We start from the raw sequence: 21,310 nt of genomic DNA on the forward strand, positions 1-21,310 counted from the left end.
CCAGATGTCCTCCTCCTGTCAGGGAGCACTAGTGTGTTCGCATGGCTGCCAGGGACTATAGTAGATCCTATACTCATTCTGGGTCCAACTAACATGTACCGTTTGTCTCCAGATCTGTACTGGATGCTGTGACACAGTGTCCCATCATAATTAGTCTCTTGTAGATATTTAGAAGTATAGTCTGTGGATTTGGAGCACTGCATTGCAATCAGCACGATGATACTGATGATAAAAAGTACAGAAACTGAGCCCAAAGTTATCATCAGATAAAATGTGACGTTGTCTTCCTCGTCAACTTTAGTTGCACTTTTAACATCAGCAGCAAAAGCCTCTTTGGGCTCCACAAGTTTGACAATGACAGTAGCTGTTGCTGAGAGTGAGACGTTGCCATTGTCTTTGACCAGTATGACCAGTTTATGCTCAGCCTCGTCTGTCTCTGTGAATGAGCGAAGTGTTCTGATCTGTCCTGTATAGCGGTCCAAACCAAAGAGACTGTGGTCAGTAACTTCCTGCAGTGAAAAGAGTAACCAGCCGTTATATCCTATATCAGCGTCATAGGCTCTGACTTTAGTCACCAAGTGTCCTGCGTTGACATTGCGGGGAATCTCCTCCACACCTTCAGCAGAACCGTTGGAGCTGACTGGATACAGGATGACTGGAGCGTTGTCGTTCTGATCCAGAATGAACACGTTCACTGTGACGTTGTTGCTTAGTGACGGAGTTCCAGAATCTGTGGCGACAACTTGGAACTGGAAAGTTTTCAGAGTTTCAAAGTCGAAACTTTTTAGCGCCAAAATATCTCCAGTTTCAGAGTTAATATTTAAAAATGAGGTCAATTTGTTATCTCCGCTTGCTTCCCTGAAAATATGATATGAAATTAGAGCATTATCCATTTCATCACGATCAGAGGCTTTTACCGAAAATACAGAAGCTCCGGGGTTGTTATTTTCGGTGATATAAAAAACATAGGGGCTTAATAAAAAACTCTGGATTGTTGTCATTTACATCTGAAACTGTGACGCTGATGTCTTTTCCGTTGAAAACGCGGGTCACCTGTGTCTTTTGCAACAATTGTGACATCATATTGGGAAATTATTTCCCTGTCCAACTGTGAACTGTTACCACAGCGTACATGTTTTCTTGCAGTGATGGAGATAAAGTAAACGGCACTTCTTTTTGATTGCGCAAATGACTTTGCCATTTATGCCGGAGTCTAAATCACTAACACTAATCAGGGCTACTGTAGTTCCTGTCTTTGAGTCCTCCTTGATAGAGCTAGAAAATGATGTCACGTCTATCTCAGGTGCGTTGTCATTAACATCAATGACAGTTATCGTGACACTTTGTCCGTTGTTAGAGGAACTGGCCCCTTATCAGACGCCTGAATGTCAATTTCATAACTTTTGCTTTCCTCGAAATCTATCTTACCGGTTACTTTAATTTCACCAGTGTTTGCGTCGATGCTAAACAAATCCATTAATTTTGAATCGACTTCCTTACCAAATGAATATATTATTTCACCATTTGCACCCTGGTCAAAATCTGTTGCATTTACCTGTATCACGACAGTACCAATGGAACGTTTTCTTTAAGCATGGCAGAATAAAACTCGTTGGTAAACACCTGGGGAGTTATCATTAACATCTAGCACATCCACAATTATCTCTGTAATGCCAGACTTGGCCGGTTTTCCTCCATCAGCGGCTGTTAGACGTAAGCTTATGTTTTCCGGCTGTTTCTCTATCCAACTGTTTCTGCAGAACTAAAAATGGTACCTTTCGGTCCTCGCCTCTATCCTTCACATCTAATCTAAAATAATCGTTATGGCTGAGTTTATATTGCTGAATGGAGAACTGACCTACGTCGGGGTCGCGCGCAGCCTGTAGTTGAAATCTCGCCCCTGGTAAGGCCGACTCAAAGATGTCAAGCCTTTTCTCTTTCTCAGGAAAAACAGGCGAGTGATCATTTATATCAGTATTTCCACTGCCCACATAATGGATCTCCAGTGGGTTTTCTAGCACGGTTTTAAGATTGATCAAACATGGGCTGGTCCGGTCGCACACCTCCTCTCTGTCTATCCTTCTTTTCACATACAAGATACCATCATTTTGATTCACTTGAAACAGGGGCTCACTTGAGCCTGCTACAATGCGATATCCCCTGTCCTTGAGTGCACTCTTGTCTAGTCCCAAATCCTTAGCTATATTCCCCACGACGGTTTCATCTTGAACCTCCTCAGCTATCGAATATCTGATCTGTGCATAAGCTCCGCTCCATAAAAGATCCAAAACAACCATGAAGACAATCCAGTACTGTCTCTCCCTCCACGCTTTGCGTCCTCTTTGTTCCATGACTTTGACGGTGATGAAGAACAGTCCATTCACTACGTCCTGATATCAATGAGACTTAACGCCTCATGTTTCTAAACGATGTCCAACGTCTGTTTTAACAGAAACTGGTAAAAATAAAACACACTCGTTGCTGCCGATCACGATACGTTCGTAAGTATGCTGCTGTTCGAGTAAAATGCAAGTGCTCAATCGAAATAAAGCTCGTGACGTAAAGGGCTGCTAGATCCACAAAATCACTGAACTACACTGACACCCAGCGTTGAAATAGTAACTCACACAAATTCCAATCGTTAAGTGCTCAGAGAAAAGGAAGCCCCACCATAGCCTGAGTTTTTGAAAGAGTGTAAAGTCTTTAGCACAGTGTCTAATCTTGGCCTTTCTATTTGCATTTCAGGTAGACTAAGAAGGATAGAACACTGAATGATATCACTCTAACACTTAACTCACTGCATTGCATGCATTTGATACAAGCACCATTCAAATATTAAAAAGCGCATCGCAAACGCGCCACCATCACAACAAATGAAGCTGCTGTCAAATATGTTGTAGTACAAAGTAAAAGGAACCATAGAGTTTGTAACCGTTAAAAGACATTGTTAGCAAGATGTAGAGAGACAGTAAAGGCTAGAGGGTTTTTTTCTCTCGCTAATTGTTGAAAAAAACGTATCACACCAAATGAGGGAAAATCTTGCTAAACATTAATTGTGCCTTTCAAGGTTTAGCAGTTTTCAAACTCAGCACATGTAATACGTTGATTCATACTGCCCATATAGCCATCAATGTTATTGTCAATGACATTTCAGTGAAAGTTGACTGCTGATTTTATTTTTAAAAACTATACAACTATAACCGATTGGTGGATTATGGGCTAAGAAAACATTCTGTTTCATACCACTTAAAAAAATATCTGCAAATTTTTCCCGAATTTCACAACTTCAGCACTTCGGACAGCGACAAACGGGATTTTGTACAAGAATAAAGTGCTGTTACCGAATAACGTCAACAACCACGCAAATACGTTTTAGGCTCAACCTTATACAGTCAAATCCACTAACTTTTATAGCCATATAGTTGTTGAACATCACAAAGGTCTCACGTAAAAAAAAACAAAAAACGTAGTCATTAATTAATTCATCAATCAATTGGAATAAATGAAAACGCAACAGGCACTCCCCTAGTCATTGGTACTTATGTGTACAATTCTAATACAAAATTAAATAATATTCAACTACTCTGACTCGTAGGTCTTGGACAATGCTTTGAACACAGCTAAGTGTGCTTCGTGCATTCAGAACAGCCTTAAACAATTGATCTTTCTTACCTCACCAGATGTCCTCCTCCTGTCAGGGAGCACTAGTGTGTTCGCATGGCTGCCAGGGACTATAGTAGATCCTATACTCATTCTGGGTCCAACTAACATGTACCGTTTGTCTCCAGATCTGTACTGGATGCTGTGACACAGTGTCCCATCATAATTAGTCTCTTGTAGATATTTAGAAGTATAGTCTGTGGATTTGGAGCACTGCATTGCAATCAGCACAATGATACTGATGATGAAAAGCACAGAAACTGAGCCCAAAGTTATCATCAGGTAAAAAGTAACATTGTCCTCCTCGTCAACTTTAGTTGCACTTTTAACATCAGCAGCAAAAGCCTCTTTGGGCTCCACAAGTTTGACAATGACAGTAGCTGTGGCTGAGAGTGAGACGTTGCCATTGTCTTTGACCAGTATGACCAGTTTATGCTCAGCCTCGTCTGTCTCTGTGAATGAGCGAAGTGTTCTGATCTGTCCTGTATAGCGGTCCAAACCAAAGAGACTGTGGTCAGTAACTTCCTGCAGTGAAAAGAGTAACCAGCCGTTATATCCTATATCAGCGTCATAGGCTCTGACTTTAGTCACCAAGTGTCCTGCGTTGACATTGCGGGGAATCTCCTCCACACCTTCAGCAGAACCGTTGGAGCTGACTGGATACAGGATGACTGGAGCGTTGTCGTTCTGATCCAGAATGAACACGTTCACCGTGACGTTGTTGCTTAGTGACGGAGTTCCAGAATCTGTGGCGACAACTTGGAACTGGAAAGTTTTCAGAGTTTCAAAGTCGAAACTTTTTAGCGCGGAAATTTGTCCATTTTCACCGTTAACATTTAGGAAGGATGTAAACAAATGTTCTCCAACTCTGTCCCTTGCTATATGATACGAAATAAGAGCATTACTACCCTCGTCGTCGTCACGGGCTGTCACTGATAAAACACAGACGCTCCTGGGTTGTTATTCTCAGTTATGTAGAAAGTATACGGATTCTGTGAAAACACTGGGCTGTTGTCATTCACATCTGACACAGCAATATTTATAGTTTTTTCTGATGATAAGGATGGTTCACCTGCGTCTCTTCCTACAATTGTTACAGTATATTGGGGTTGCTGTTCTCGATCCAAAAGGCGACTTTTGTTACCAAAGAATACATGTCATTCTTGTAAAGATGGGGTGAGCGAAAAAGGAAGATCTTGGACTATTGTACAAACATAACTTTTCCGTTTGAGACCTGAGTCTGAATCTTTTAACATGCTAATCAAGGCCACTGTGTTCCTGTTTTGAATTTCATCCGGCAGCGCAGGTGAAAAGATGTCACTTAACAAGCTCTGGTTCGTCAATATCATTTCAATGTCATGCAATATGTATAAATAAACGCTTTTTTTCCGTAAGCTAGTGTAGCCAGCACCCTTGTCGGATGCCCTTGAATACATCAATTTCGTATCTGCTACATTCTTCGTAAAATCTATGGACCCCTGCTAACGAGACTTTTCTCACGCGGTCACTGAAATTAAATCAAACACGTGCACGTGCCTTACTAATCCACGTCATTGCCTAATGAATATACACTATCACCATGTTGAGCCTTCATCCAAATCTTGTTGCATTTACATTGAATCTACAGTTGACCAAGAGGGATGAATTTCTTTACTGCACGGTAATATGACTCCTGGGTGAAAACTGGGGGGTTGTCATTGACATCTGGAAACATCCAATAATTTATTGTCCATGTTACGCTAGAATCGTGATGTTTACCTCCATTCAGTGGCTGTCAGAAGTATACCGTGGGATCTTGGCAGCAGATTACTCTATCTAAGGGGCTTTTGAAGAATTGAAACATGGAGCACTTTTACGATCCTCACCTCGATCTTTCACCTCTAAGGCGAAAATGTTCATTCTGAACTCAAACTTATACTGCTTTGAACGGATAATGATCCACTATCTGCATCATGCGCAGCTTGTAGCTGAAATCTTGCTCCTGGTAATAGCAGATTCGTAAATCTCTAACAGCTTTTCATTTTTCTGTGAACAAACTTGGGAGCGTTGTCGTTAAACATCGAGAACTCCACTGCTACATTAGTGCACCTCCAGTGGCTTTTCTAACACGGCTTTTAAGGTTTATCGATTAACAACCTTGCATCCGCTCTACACAAACCTCCTCTCCTGTCTGATTTATCTGTTCACATATACAAGGATCCCATCGTCCTGGATTTACTCGAAAAGGTGGCTCTGTCGTTAGCCGTACACAGCAATACGGTTACCCCACCCCCTTCATTCAGTATGTGTGGTCCTATCAATCCTATCAACCCAAATCCTTCGTCTAATATTCCAACAGCGGTTCCTCTCTTTATTTCACTCGAGATGGAATATCGCAATTGCCCGAAGCTCGACCTCCAAAATCGTTACCAAAAAGCCCATAATGTAAGGCAAACCCACTCTGCTTCCGCTCTCTCCATGTCTGCCTTCCGCGCTTATGTTCCATCGATCCCTGAATATGAACAGATAACAAAAAGGATCTTAATCGAAACAGCTTACTCACACTACGCAAGTGAATGCTAAAAAAGTCCTATTTTCACATATCCCTGTTGGTTTTAAAGAAGCCACAGTTCCAACCATACAATTCGATTCAGGTTTGTATGGCGGAAAAAATCGTGTAAGAACAAAATCAGCGGTATTCGGTTTCTGGCGAATGATGTTTTTTTGAACTTTAACCGTGAGTGCCTGGTCTAGAGGCTATGGTTTACACATACCCAATGTGAAGGGATTATTTTCTACTGTGCACTGAATGACTTGATGTGAACCAGATTGCCACACATTGCAGTTCTGTGTGGACAAATCAAACGCAACTGTATACTCATCTCCCACAAGTGGCTTGCAAGAATCCGAAAACGATTATAACATAAGTGATGCCATCAGCGGCCACTCACATGACAACAGGCAACATTGAGCCTTCATCATATAGCACAATGAAAAATGCATTGTGTTGAAAGCTGGATTTATAGCGGCACGTGGATAGGAGACATATTCTATCTTGACGATGAATTACCAATTAAAACCGGTAGCATCATAAGTTGCAGAAAATAGCCTTTTGCCAAACAATGAGGACTAGCCTGAAAATCTGGTATTTAGCATACACGGACTGAGACCAGGCTGTCACTACGTTCGTATAACCACCAGTGTTCATTGGCACAACTAATGCTCAGAATTTAATGTGTTAAGGAATTGACATTCCTGTACACCATTCAGCAAACACATTCTCTAAGAAATAAACCTTTTCTTAATGTTCTCCAAAAGAAATGTAACTCACCTGCTTCATAACCAGTCCTAATTGCGATTAATATGGATTGCCGCATAACCTAGCAATCAAAAAACAAGGTACACGCCGCCCCCAATTGAAAATAGATCAAGCATGCTATGGACAGCACATCACAGTCAGCATTGATTAAAACCGCAATAAGAAACACCAATGTGTCTCTTTCTATAACAAAATTTAGACTAAATAGTTGAGCATAAAAACTTTAAATGGGATTAAAAATAGTTACAAGTGAAAAGAGTCCAAACTACTATCTTAACGCTCGACCAGAAGCCCTCCCCTCCTGATCAGGGAGCACTAGTGTTGTTCGCATGGCTGCCAGGTACTAAAGTTAGATCCATATACTCATCTTTGTTCCCAACTATACATGTAGTCGTAATGTACTCCAGACCTTAACTTGAGTGCTGTGACCCGGTGGTCCCATCATAATTAGTCCCTCATGTAAGATATATTAAGAAGTATTAGTCTGTGGAGTTTCAGGAAGCACTGCATAGGCAATCAGGTCAACGTATTATATTGTGATGATAAAAAGTACATGAAACAGATCCCAAAGTTATCATCAGGTAAAATGTAACATTGTCCTCCCACGTCAGACTTTAAGTTTCACTATTTAACATCATCAGCATAAATGCCACATTGGGCTCTCACAATTTGACTTAATTACATGTAGACTGTGTCTGAGATTTGAGAACGTTGCGCATATTGTCTTTGACCAGTAAGACCGAGTTTTATGCCACAGCCTCGGTACTGTCCGATCAGTGAATAGCGAAAGTGTTCTGATAATCTGCTCCAGTAAAAGCCGATCCATAAAAACCAAAAGATAACTGTGGACAGTTAAATTGAGGTCAGCTGTCAGTTGACAAACGTACTAACCAGCCGTTATATTCGCTATAACAGCGTCATATGGCTCTGACGTTCTACCGTCTACTCAAGTGTCCGGCGTATGACATTGAGGGATGGTTAAAATCTCCATCCACTCCTTCAGCACAGGACCCCGTAAAAGAAATATCGCGTGACTTGATACAGGATGATGGAGTCGTTATGCTCGTGAATCTTGAGTCCAGAAGTGAACTGCGTTTCACATTGACGTGTTGTATGATGCTCCTGTGACGAGTCTCAGCATGATCTGATGTGCAGCTGACTTGCGATACAGGAAAGTTTCTTCAGAGTTTTCAAAGTCGAAACTATTCAGGCGCCGAAAATTTTGTCCCATTATCAGATTTTTTTACATAATAGTGGAAAGTTTGATACATCATTATGTTTTTTGTCTCTCAGTTTAACATGATATGGTTATTTTTTTTAATATCTGCATATTGATTTCATTGTATCTATGTCCGTTGCGCTTAATAATACATTGACGCTCCACAAACGTTATATATTTCTGCCAGGTAAAACCTGTAAGGGATTTGTTGTATAATGAAATGTGTGTAAACAGTAACAGTCATTTGACATTAAATGAATTATCTGATATAAAACTGAAGTTTTAATAACATAATGAATAAGGGAGGTATCACCACAAGTCTTGCTTTTATTGTTATATCGAAATTGAAACCCTGTCTCGACCAGAAACCATACTCCCTGTACAACACTGAATCCAACTCATGTTCTCCTTATAGAGGCCTCCAAACCCCCCCCCACCCCCCCCCTCCCACCCCCCCCCCCCCCGCCCCCCCCCCAACCCCCCCACCCCACACCCCCCCCCCCCCTCCAACCCCTTTACCCCCACCGACACCCCCTCACCCCCCCCCCACCCCACCATTGAATCCCCCACCCCCATTTTGACACCCCCACCCCCCACCACACCCCCCCCCCCACCCCCCCCCCCCCCCCCACCCCCCCCCCCCCCAACTCCCCCAGCCCCCCCCCCCCCCCCCCCCCCCCCCCCCCCCCCCCCCCCCCCCCCCCCACCACCCCAAACGCCCCCAACCCCCCACCCAAACCCCCCACCACCCCCCCCATAATGCCCCCAACCGGTGGTGCCCCCCGTTACCCGACCCAACCCCCCACTGCCCCCCCCCCCGCCACCACACCCGGTGTCCTCCCCCGATCCCGCCACGGCGCCGACCCCCCCTCCCCAGCGCTCCCCCCTACACCCCCCCCCCCACCCCCCCATGGTCGCCCACCCCCCCCCCCCCTCCCCCCCGTCCCCCCAGCCCCCCCCCACCACCACCCCCCCCCCTCCCCCCCCCCCCATTTTGCCCCCCCCACCCCCCCCCCCCCCGTAAATGCCACCTGTGTCCGCCCAGCACCCCCCCAACCCCCCAATCGCCAAAGAAACATTTTAGCGTCCCCCCCGCACCCCCCCCCCCCCCCCCCCTCCCCAACCCCCCCCCCACCCCCCCACCCCCTCAGTTTCTGACCGTATCACCCCCTCTCACCCGCCCCCCCCCAGCACCCCACCCCCGCCCACCCCCCCCGCCCCCCCCCGCCATCCCCCACCCCCCCACCCCCCTTCACCCAGTGATCCATTTGTGTTAAAGTGTATGTACCGAATTAGATTTAATTGCCCGCCCCAATCACCCGGACCCACGAAGACATTTCAGCTGAAATCGCTTTCCTGTGCAGTGTATGCTCAGCAATTTCAAAATATCCGTTTCATTTTCGGGGAAATCGAGAGGTGGCCCCATTTACCGTCACCAATTTCTACAATGGCATATTGTATTTCCAGAAGGAATTTTACAACACCGCCGATTTTTTAGCCATTAGGCATCCCCACCGTCAGCCCCTCCACCCCAGGGAGTCTCCTACCCCCTCTTGCTACACATGCTTGTGGCGCGTACTATTATCACCAAATCCATCTCTAAAATACTTCGAACAATCACCCGCCGTCCCTTTAACTTATCAGACCTAATAATGCTACGGAACCGTGCGAGCAACCTCCAAAGAGGTGATGCCACCCAAGAGCCCAAGATCCTTCGCAACATATCCAACTAACAGTTTCCCTCTTTTACGCTCTTTCGGGAAACAGAGCCCACCTTATCTGATCCCTAAAGCCTGTAAACGTAATCATCCGAACAGCAGCAGTGAACTAGCAAATTCACAAAGCGCCCCCGAAAAACCCAGGCTTCATTGTCCTATTGCTTACCGAGTCTTTATTCCCCCGATCTCCCATCGAAATCCTAAAAAGTACATTATACACCAGAGAGCACGGATACTTCGATGAACAACTTAATTACAATACGCCGCTACCAACCGTGTTGCTCGCATAATGCACACTAAAGCGACCCATGATTCGCATTTCAAGTCTGATCGCCCCAGCAAACAGTATCAAACTCCTACCCTCCGGGTTGCGCCGCTAATCACAGAGGAAGTACAACAGCCTTGCACAGGGGGAGGGATGAAATCCGTCCTCTGGTTTCCTAGAACGATATGACAGCTCCTTAGTCATCCTGTAATCCAGTCAGCCTCGCATACGGTTCTGCTAGAACCAATGTGGAGGAGATTCCTCCCCGCAGATGTCAACGCAGGACAGGACTTGGTGGCTTAAGTCCAGAGCCTTATGAACGCTGTGACATATAAAATAATACGGCTGGTTATGTTTTCACAAGCAGGAGTTACTGTACCACATAGTCTCTTCATTGGGTTTGGACAACGCTCTATACAGGACAGATCAGAACATCTTCGTCATTCACAGAGAGGCATACGAGGCTGAGCCATAAACTCGGTCATTGAAGACTGGTCAAGACAATGCGCAACGTACCTCACATTCTCAGCAACAGCCAACTGTCATGTCAAACGTGTGGAGCCCAAGAGGACTTTTTTTTGCTGCTGATTACGGATTTTAAAATTGCAAACTAAAGTTTGAACGAGGAGTGCCAAAGTTAACTTTTTAACCTTATATAACGTTGGAGTAAATCAGTTTCTGTCATTTTTATTTTTTCAACAGTCAGTTATCATCGAGTCTGATTGCAATTCAGTGTTCCAACATCCACAGACTATACTTCTAAATAATCTAGAAGAGACGAATTATGATGGGACACTGTGTCACAAGCAATCACAGAGGTACAAAAAGCCTTTAATCAGAATTGGGAGACTAAAACGGGTTACAATGTTAGTTTGACCCAGAATGAGTATAGGATCACAACTATATCTGGTTCCTGGTCAAGCCCCATGAGAATATGGTCAGACTATTATTTTACCAGCTCAATGTCAGTAAGCGACAAAGCACATAGTGACAGTTGCTGACAGGTGATGGCACTGGAGATTTGTATTTATAGAAGATTCCTGAAGACTCTTTCCCCCAGAGGATCTATTTCATTTGCCGCCTTTTAGCTGTATGGTATTAGTTTATTCGTGTGTTTAATGCCTTTTGTGCATTAACAAAGAGACAATAATAATGACAGAGAGCGCATAAGCCGGGTATTTTAGATTAAAACACTCTTGCCTCATATACCATGCTATTTTACGTCAAAATGACTGATACTTTTCGGTTGATTCTATTTTATGTAAACAGAGAATCCCATTCTATCGCATCATTCACGTATATTAGCAAAGGTGCGGTGGGCATTAGTACTTAGTTGATACAACCTTGTGCAGTATGGGTTTAGTAAAGTACGCTAAAGGTAAGCTTATTGAGTTAATAGTTTTACACAATTATCACATGTTATTGAAGCCAATATTCAAAGGTATACTTTAAAGGCAATGGTTATTCCTGTCCGTCACTGAGTGCAATCCTGTCCCCTCCTGTCCATGGTACGAACCAAAGTATTTCAGCTAGGCGGCCTCGGGGTAGAGTAGTAGCAACATACACATCTCATTGGTGACCATGGACATAATTTGTAAATGTTAGACCATTCAGAGACTGAAATACATAGATTTTGTGCTCCATGGCTATCTGCATTGTCCTCATGGTAGAACCCGCAAGTAAAGCTGACATGTGGAGTGTGCTGGGGAGGTGTTGGATTTGGATTTGTTTATTTATTACCACCAAAACATGAAAGGCATATCAGGACGAGGCATGGCGAAGGGGATAAACATTTACTCGCGTTTTGGTTCATTGTTATTTTCTTCAGAGCATCAGCTTAACAGCTGAATCTCTTATGTATCCGAATGCGACCAACTATAAGATGCACAATGTAACGTCAGCTGTTGGGAATATAGCCTCTTTTCCACAGATCTGGGAATACTTGACAATTGATTGTTTGATTGAAGCAGAGGACGTATGCCATGGTCTTTGTCAGTGTAATAACAAATAAATGCCTTCAGACCGATGTTTCTCTTTCCAGGATATGAGAATGATAGGAGTCCATCCCCCTTGCAAAGCCCTGTATAAAGTCAAAAAAACACAAAGACAGACTGCGAATACCCGCTGAACGGCTTGAATACATAAATTAGCTTTAATAATGCTCAAATTAAATCTGGTGGAACAGTGGCACTAGGATTGTGACAACAAATGTCACAAGGGATATCCTAGCATTTTATATTGCGAGGAATAGCTGTTTCCAATAGATTTTTTTTGTAATACTTTCAGGCTCACATCATGGATACAGGAGGACGGCATAACATTGGAGAGATCCAGGGAGACAGAAGTGGGTTGGCCAACATTACGTTTTTGTAACGTTTTGGATTCGAGTACTTCGTGGGCAATTGCGATAATCCATCTCCGAAAGAAATAAAAGAAGGAAGTCCTAAAGTTGAAATAATGCGAAGGATTTGGTGTTGATATTTAGACCCATGAAAGAAGAGGGGTACCGTGGATTGTGTACGGTAACGACAGAGCCCCAACCCACCTTTTCGAGTAAATCAGACGATGGGATCTTGTATGTGAACAGAAAAATCGACAGAGAGGAGGTGATTTTGTGAGCGAAGCAAGGTTTGGCGGAAAAATCGACTTAAAATGCCGTGTTAGAAAAGCCACTGGAGGTGCACTACGTAGCATGGAGATTCTCAAGAGTTAACGACAACGCTCCAAGGTTCACAGAAAATGAAAAGCTGATTTAGAGATTTCCGACATCTGCATTAACCAGGAGCAAGATTTCAGCTACAAGCTGCGCGTGTTCTGCAGATAGTGGATGTCATTATCGTTCAGCAGTATAAGTTGATCAGATGAACATTTTTCGCTTAGAGGTGAAAGATCGTGGTGAGGATCGTAAAACTCCTCCAAGTTTAAGTCTTCAAAACTGTGCCCCTTGATAGAGAATCTGCCAAGACCCATGTATTACTTCTGACACCACTGATGGATTTGTAAACCTCCACGATCTGCGGTAACATAACAACAATAATTATTGATGTTTCCTTTCAATGACAACCCCCAGTTTTCACCCAGGAGTCATCTATACCACCAAGCAGTTAAAAGAAAATTCCCCTCTTGTGTACCTAACAACTGTGATTCAAGTGAATCTGCAACAGATTTGGATAGAAGGCTCAAAATGGGAAGTTGGTAGTATTCATTTGGCAATGACGATGGATTCGCAGGCACGTGCACGTTTTGATTTAAATTCAGTGACCGGATTAAATCACGGTAGCAGGGTCCATAGATTACGAAGAATGTATCAGATACGAAATTGATATTCAGGCATCCGACAAGGATGTCGTTAGGCTACACTAGCTAAAACGGAAAAAAGCGTTATTATACATATTGCTGACATAAATGAGATAACGAACCAGAGCTTGAAGTGACATCTTTTTCACACTGCGCTGCCGGAAGATTCAAAACCAGGAACCACCAGTGGCCTTGATTAGTGTAAAAGATTCAGACTCTGGTCTCAACGGAAAATTATGTAGCTATACATAAGCCAAGATCTTCCTTTTTCGCTAAAACCCCCCATCTTTAAGAATGAACATGTATTCTTCTGTTGGTCACAAAACGGCCTTTTGGATCGAGAACAAGCAATCCCCAATATACTGTAAACAATAAATTGTAGGAAAGACCGCAGGTGAACCTTCCTTATCATCAGAAAAAACTATAAATATTGCTGTATCAGATGTGAATGACAACAGCCCAGTGTTTTCACAGAATCCTATACTTTCTACATAACATGCAGAAGAATAACAACCCGGGAGCGTCTGTTTTATCAGTGACAGCCCGTGACGCGACCGACGAGGGTAGTAATGCTTACTTATTTCGTATCATATAGCAAGGGACAAAGTTGGAGAACATTTGTTTACATCCTTCCTAAATGTTAACGGTGAAAATGGACAAATTTCCGCGCTAAAAAGTTTCGACTTTGAAACTCTGAAAACTTTCCAGTTCCAAGTTGTCGCCACAGATTCTGGAACTCCGTCACTAAGCAACAACGTCACAGTGAACGTGTTCATTCTGGATCAGAACGACAACGCTCCAGTCATCCTGTATCCAGTCAGCTCCAACGGTTCTGCTGAAGGTGTGGAGGAGATTCCCCGCAATGTCAACGCAGGACACTTGGTGACTAAAGTCAGAGCCTATGACGCTGATATAGGATATAACGGCTGGTTACTCTTTTCACTGCAGGAAGTTACTGACCACAGTCTCTTTGGTTTGGACCGCTATACAGGACAGATCAGAACACTTCGCTCATTTCACAGAGACAGACGAGGCTGAGCATAAACTGGTCATACTGGTCAAAGACAATGGCAACGTCTCACTCTCAGCCACAGCTACTGTCATTGTCAAACTTGTGGAGCCCAAAGAGGCTTTTGCTGCTGATGTTAAAAGTGCAACTAAAGTTGACGAGGAGGACAATGTTACTTTTTACCTGATGATAACTTTGGGCTCAGTTTCTGTGCTTTTTCATCATCAGTATCATTGTGCTGATTGCAATGCAGTGCTCCAAATCCACAGACTATACTTCTAAATATCTACAAGAGACTAATTATGATGGGACACTGTGTCACAGCATCCAGTACAGATCTGGAGACAAACGGTACATGTTAGTTGGACCCAGAATGAGTATAGGATCTACTATAGTCCCTGGCAGCCATGCGAACACACTAGTGCTCCCTGACAGGAGGAGGACATCTGGTGAGTAAGAAAGATCAATTGTTTAAGGCTGTTTCTGAATGCACGAAGCACACTTAGCTGTGTTCAAAGCATTGTCCAAGACCTACGTCAGAGTAGTTGAATATTATTTAATTTTTATGGTATTAGAATTGTACACATAAGTACCAATGACTAGGGAGTGCCTGTTGCTTTTTCATTTATTCCAATTGATTGATGAATTAATTAATGACTACGTTTTTTTTGTTTTTTTTTACGTGAGACCTTTTGTGATGTTCAACAACTATATGGCTATAAAAGTTAGTGGATTTGACTGTATAAGGTGAGCCTAAAACGTATTTGCGTGGTTGTTTGACGTTATTCGGTAACAGCACTTTATTCTTGTACAAAATCCCGTTGTCGCTGTCCGAAGTGCTGAAGTTGTGAAATTCGGGGAAAAAATTGCAGATATTTTTTTAAGTGGTATGAAACAGAAGTGTTTTCTTAGCCCATAATCCCACCAATCGGGTATAGTTGTATAGTTTTAAAAATAAATCAGCAGTCAACTTTCACTGAAATGTCATTGACAATAACATTGAGGCTATATGGGCAGTATGAATCAACGTATTACATGTGCTGATTTTGAAAACTGCTAAACCTTGAAAGGCACAATTAATGTTTAGCAAGATTTTCCCCTCATTTGGTGTGATACGTTTTTTTTTTCAACAATTAGCGAGAGAAAAAAACCCTCTAGCCTTTACTGTCTCTCTACATCTTGCTAACAATGTCTTTTAAAACGGTACAAAACTCTATGGTTCCTTTTACTTTGTACTACAACATATTTGACAGCAGCTTCATTTGTTGTGATGGTGGCGCGTTTGCGATGCGCTTTTTAATATTTGAATGGTGCTTGTATCAAATGCATGCAATGCAGTGAGTTAAGTGTTAGAGTGATATCATTCAGTGTCTATCCTTCTTAGTCTACCTGAAATGCAAATAGAAAGGCCAAGATTAGACACTGTGCTGAAGACTTTACACTCTTTCAAAAAACTCAGGCTATGTCTATGTGGGCTTCCTTTTCTCTGAGCACTTAACGATTGGAATTTGTGTGAGTTACTATTTCAAACGCTGGTGTCAGTGTAGTTCAGTGATTTTGTGGATCTAGCAGCCCTTTACGTCACGAGCTTTATTTCGACTGAGCACTTGCATTTTACTCGAACAGCAGCATACTTACGAACGTATCGTGATCGCAGCAACGAGTGTTTTTATTTTTACCAGTTTCTGTTTAAAACAGACGTTGGACATCGTTTAGAAACATGAGGCGTTAAGTCTCATTGATATCAGGACGTAGTGAATGGACTGTTCTTCATCACCGTCAAGTCATGGAACAAAGAGGACGCAAAGCGTGGAGGGAGAGACAGTACTGGATTGTCTTCATGGTTGTTTTGATCTTTTATGGAGCGGAGCTTATGCACAGATCAGATATTCGATAGCTGAGGAGGTTCAAGATGAAACCGTCGTGGGGAATATAGCTAAGGATTTGGGACTAGACAAAGTGCACTCAAGACAGGGGATATCGCATTGTAGCAGGCTCAAATGAGCCCCTGTTTCAAGTGAATCAAAATGATGGTATCTTGTATGTGAAAAGAAGGATAGACAGAGAGGAGGTGTGCGACCGACCAGCCCATGTTTGATCAATCTTAAAACCGTGCTAGAAAACCCACTGGAGATCCATTATGTGGCAGTGAAATACTTGATATAAATGATCACTCGCCTGTTTTTCCTGAAAAAGAGAAAAAGGCTTGACATCTCTGAGTCGGCCTTACCAGGGCGAGATTTCAACTACAGGCTGCGCGCGACCCCGACGTAGGTCAGTTCTCCATTCAGCAATAACAAACTCAGCCATAACGATTATTTTAGATTAGATGTGAAGGATAGAGGCGAGGACCGAAAGGTACCATTTTTAGTTCTGCAGAAACAGTTGGATAGAGAAACAGCGGAAAACATAAGTTACGTCTAACAGCCGCTGATGGAGGAAAACCGGCCAAGTCCTGGCATTACAGAGATAATTGTGGATGTGCTAGATGTTAATGATAACTCCCCAGTGTTTACTAAAGAGTTTTACTCTGCCACTCTTAAAGAAAACGTTCCCAGGTTGTTACTGACGTATTCAGGTAAATGCAACAGATTTTGACCATGGTGCAAATGGTGAGGTAATATACTCATTTGGTAAGGAAGTCGATTCAAAGTTAATGGATTTGTTTAGCATCGACGCAAACACTGGTGAAATTAAAGTAACCGTAAGATAGACTTCGAGGAAAGCAAAAGTTATGAAATTGACATTCAGGCATCTGATAAAGGGGCACAGGCTCCTCTAACAACTGAAAAGAAGTGTTATGATAACTGTGTCATTGATGTTAATGATAACGCACCTGAGATAGACGTGACATCTTTTTCTAGCTCTATCAAGGAGACTCAAAGACAGGAACTACAGTAGCCCTGATTAGTGTTATGATTTAGACTCCGGCATAAATGGCAAAGTCATTTGCGCAATCAAAAAAGAAGTGCCGTTTACTTTATCTCCATCACTGCAAGAAAACATGTACGCTGTGGTAACCAGTTCACAGTTGGACAGGGAAATAATTTCCCAATATGATGTCACAATTGTTGCAAAAGACACAGGTGACCCGGCGTTTTCAACGGAAAAGACCATCAGCGTCACAGTTTCAGATGTAAATGACAACAATCCAGAGTTTTTATTAAGCCCCTATGTTTTTTATATCACCGAAAATAACAACCCCGGAGCTTCTGTATTTTCGGTAAAAGCCTCTGATCGTGATGAAATGGATAATGCTCTAATTTCATATCATATTTTCAGGGAAGCAAGCGGAGATAACAAATTGACCTCATTTTTAAATATTAACTCTGAAACTGGAGATATTTTGGCGCTAAAAAGTTTCGACTTTGAAACTCTGAAAACTTTCCAGTTCCAAGTTGTCGCCACAGATTCTGGAACTCCGTCACTAAGCAACAACGTCACAGTGAACGTGTTCATATCTGGATCAGAACGACAACGCTCCAGTCATCCTGTATCCAGTCAGCTCCAACGGTTCTGCTGAAGGTGTGGAGGAGATTCCCCGCAATGTCAACGCAGGACACTTGGTGACTAAAGTCAGAGCCTATGACGCTGATATAGGATATAACGGCTGGTTACTCTTTTCACTGCAGGAAGTTACTGACCACAGTCTCTTTGGTTTGGACCGCTATACAGGACAGATCAGAACACTTCGCTCATTCACAGAGACAGACGAGGCTGAGCATAAACTGGTCATACTGGTCAAAGACAATGGCAATGTTTCACTCTCAGCAACAGCTACTGTCATTGTCAAACTTGTAGAGCCCAAAGAGGCTTTTGCTGCTGATGTTAAAAGTGCAACTAAAGTTGACGAGGAGGACAATTTACATTTTATCTGATGATAACTTTGGGCTCAGTTTCTGTACTTTTTATCATCAGTATCATCGTGCTGATTGCAATGCAGTGCTCCAAATCCACAGACTATACTTCTAAATATCTACAAGAGACTAATTATGATGGGACACTGTGTCACAGCATCCAGTACAGATCTGGAGACAAACGGTACATGTTAGTTGGACCCAGAATGAGTATAGGATCTACTATAGTCCCTGGCAGCCATGCGAATACTTTGGTGTTACCTGACAGGAGGAGGACATCTGAAGAGGTAAGACCTGAAAAACATAGCCTTTTATGCAATATTGTACAAACATGCGATTATTGTTCGTGCTTTGCTCAAAACTTGCTTCTTATCGTGTTTCTAAAACCCATGCACAGACAACTGTACCAAATATAACGCACACTCTAATATCTCGTTTATCATGGGAGGGGCTCATTTACATAAAAAGCAACGTAAAATGCAGTCAACGACGCAAAATGCTGGATGTGGGAAGATAACTTAATCTACAAAACCACGGTGTGCGCTCTCTGTCATTATAATAGTCTCTCTTGTTCATGCACATACACACTCATAACCATAATACTAATATATCTGAAATGCCAAGAATAGCTCATTCTTTCTATAAAACAGTCCTTGCCATCAGACTGTGAGCGCTGTCCATGGTGCTGAAATACAACATTGTCTGTAAATATAGTCTGACCTCCTGAAGAAGGCTGGACGCCGAAACGCGTTGAGGTATCTATTGTTTTTTAATCTAGTTCTACTTTTAGAACTGGCAAATAGAATAAAGGCGTTTTAACCTTCTGCTTCAAGACGAGTGCCTTGGTTCCTTCCTGTTTTTTTCTATTTGTTCATGCCCTTCGCCTAAGAGCACCGTCTTGTTTGTACTTTGATGTACTATTACTAGTTTCAAGAAGCTCTCCTGTTTTTTTGGCTTTTTATTGAATATAGCCTGTATTCAGAAATATGCGGGGTGATTTTTGAGAGTTGTTGTTATTTGTTGGAGTAATATGGGCTTGGTTGTTTCAATACCGAACTATTTGTATGAGAGGAACAGGTTGTGTGACTATAGATTATTGCTGTCAATGGTGCTGAAACCCATGAAAGAGAAATGCAATATTACAGAACAGCACAGAAAAACATAAACAGTATTATTTTATTGATTAATTAAAAAGCCCCTTCGTATGTGTACGCCCGTTATAAAGAAATGCACCACTTACAACTTGTTTTAGTAGAATATGCAGTAAACTTTGTTAATTACCTCTGGGTGTCACTATTTTATAAGGAAACCAGAGACGATTTCATCCCTCCCCTTGCAAGGCTTTTGTTTCCTTCTAGAGCAAGGAGGGTATTTGAATCAAACGCACCAGCTAATGGAATCATGCTTCGCTTTAAGTAAATATGCGACACTCGGCGGTCTGGTAGTGAATAATTGTTCGTCGAAGTAACCGGCTCCTCTGTATATGTCTTTTTGGATAACGATGGGGATCGACAATAAGACTCGGACAAAGGGCTGCGCCTGGTTGGCTTTTTATTTGGCTCTACTGCTGCTGTTCGGAAAACAGGCTTTGGCTCAGATAAGGTACTCTGTTCCCGAAGAGGTAAAAGAGGGAACTGTTGTTGGAAATGCTGCGAAGGATCTTGGCCTTGACATCACCTCTTTGATTGCTCGACGGTTCCGTGTTGTGTCTGAAAGTAAAGACGCTATTTTTGAAGTTAACCAGAATAATGGGGAATTGTACGTCCACAAGCATATTGACAGAGAGGAGCTCTGTCAGGGCAGCGGTGCATGCCTAATGGAGCTAAAAATCCTTGTTGAAAATCCTTTGGAAATACATTATGCCATTGTGGAAATTACTGACGTAAATGACCACTCTCCGAGTTTCCCCGAAAAAGAACAGATATTTGAAATTGCTGAGCATACACTGCCAGGAAAGCGATTTCAGCTGCACACTGCTCGTGATCCTGATGCTGGAATTAACTCTATTCGTACATACACTTTAACTTCAAATGAACACTTTGAAGTAAATATCCGTCAGACCGATGCGGGAAAAATACCATATTTGGTGCTGAAGAAATCGTTAGACAGAGAACAAAAGAACAAACACACGCTGCTGGTTACAGCCTTTGATGGAGGTAAACCTCCAAAAGCAGGCACACTAAATATTTCTATTATTGTTCTTGATAGTAATGATAATCGTCCAATATTTAGTCAGGAGATTTATCAAACTGAAATAAAAGAAAACGTTCCGTTCGGTACTTCAGTGTTTAAAATGAATGCAACGGATCCCGATGAAGGCACCAATGGCGCAACTGAATACAGGCTTGGTAAAACTCTAAAGAAAAAAGTCTATGACATTTTTGAGTTAGACAGAGTAACTGGAGAAATTCGAGTCAAAGGCATAGTGGATTATGAAGAAAACGATTTTTTTGAAGTGGACATTGAGGCATCAGATAAAGGAACACCTCCACTAACAGGTGAGTGCAGAGTCAATATAAAGATAATAGACGTTAACGATAATCCACCGGAAATACATGTGACATCACTGTCAAATACAGTGTCTGAAGATTCAAAACCTGGCACAGTTATTTCACTCATTAGTGTAAGGGATAAAGATTCCGGTGTCAATGGAAAAATTATTTCACATATATCGAGTGATGTGCCCTTTGAATTAAAACCTTCCTATAAGGAGAACATATATTCAGTTGTCACAAATGGATTTCTGGATCGAGAGGAGGTGTCACATTATGAAATAACAATAAAAGCCACCGACTGTGGTGAACCTCCCTTATCTTCTGTTAAAACTCTCAGTATTCAGATATCAGATGTAAATGATAACAGTCCACATTTCGACCAAAATCCCTTACAGTTTTACCTGTCAGAAAATAACGTTGCTGGAGCGTCAGTGTTCTCTGTAAGCGCAACGGACAAAGATTTGAATGAAAATGCAGCTATTTCATATCATG

The 21,310-nt window shown here is 42.5% G+C and overlaps 1 protein-coding gene and 4 pseudogenes across 1 annotated transcript; 3 read left to right on the forward strand and 2 right to left on the reverse strand.

The window, feature by feature from the left end:
* Positions 1-11: 11 nt before the first annotated feature.
* Positions 12-2,351, reverse strand: LOC121937807 (annotated as a pseudogene).
* Positions 2,352-2,741: 390 nt separating this feature from the next.
* On the reverse strand, positions 2,742-5,775 carry LOC121937804 (annotated as a pseudogene).
* Positions 5,776-12,811: 7,036 nt separating this feature from the next.
* LOC121937805 lies at positions 12,812-14,923 on the forward strand (annotated as a pseudogene).
* Positions 14,924-16,224: 1,301 nt separating this feature from the next.
* Positions 16,225-19,699, forward strand: LOC121937806 (annotated as a pseudogene).
* A 107-nt stretch (positions 19,700-19,806) lies between these two features.
* On the forward strand, positions 19,807-21,303 carry LOC121937802 (protocadherin alpha-8-like; the record flags this gene model as incomplete). Its single annotated transcript, XM_042481119.1, has 1 exon — positions 19,807-21,303. A coding segment is annotated over exon 1 (1,497 nt), but the record flags the coding sequence as incomplete, so codon positions are not given.
* Between the last annotated feature and the right edge of the window lie 7 nt (positions 21,304-21,310).

Source organism: Plectropomus leopardus, unplaced genomic scaffold, assembly GCF_008729295.1.
Source record: "Plectropomus leopardus isolate mb unplaced genomic scaffold, YSFRI_Pleo_2.0 unplaced_scaffold2750, whole genome shotgun sequence".
Classification (NCBI taxonomy): domain Eukaryota; kingdom Metazoa; phylum Chordata; class Actinopteri; order Perciformes; family Serranidae; genus Plectropomus; species Plectropomus leopardus.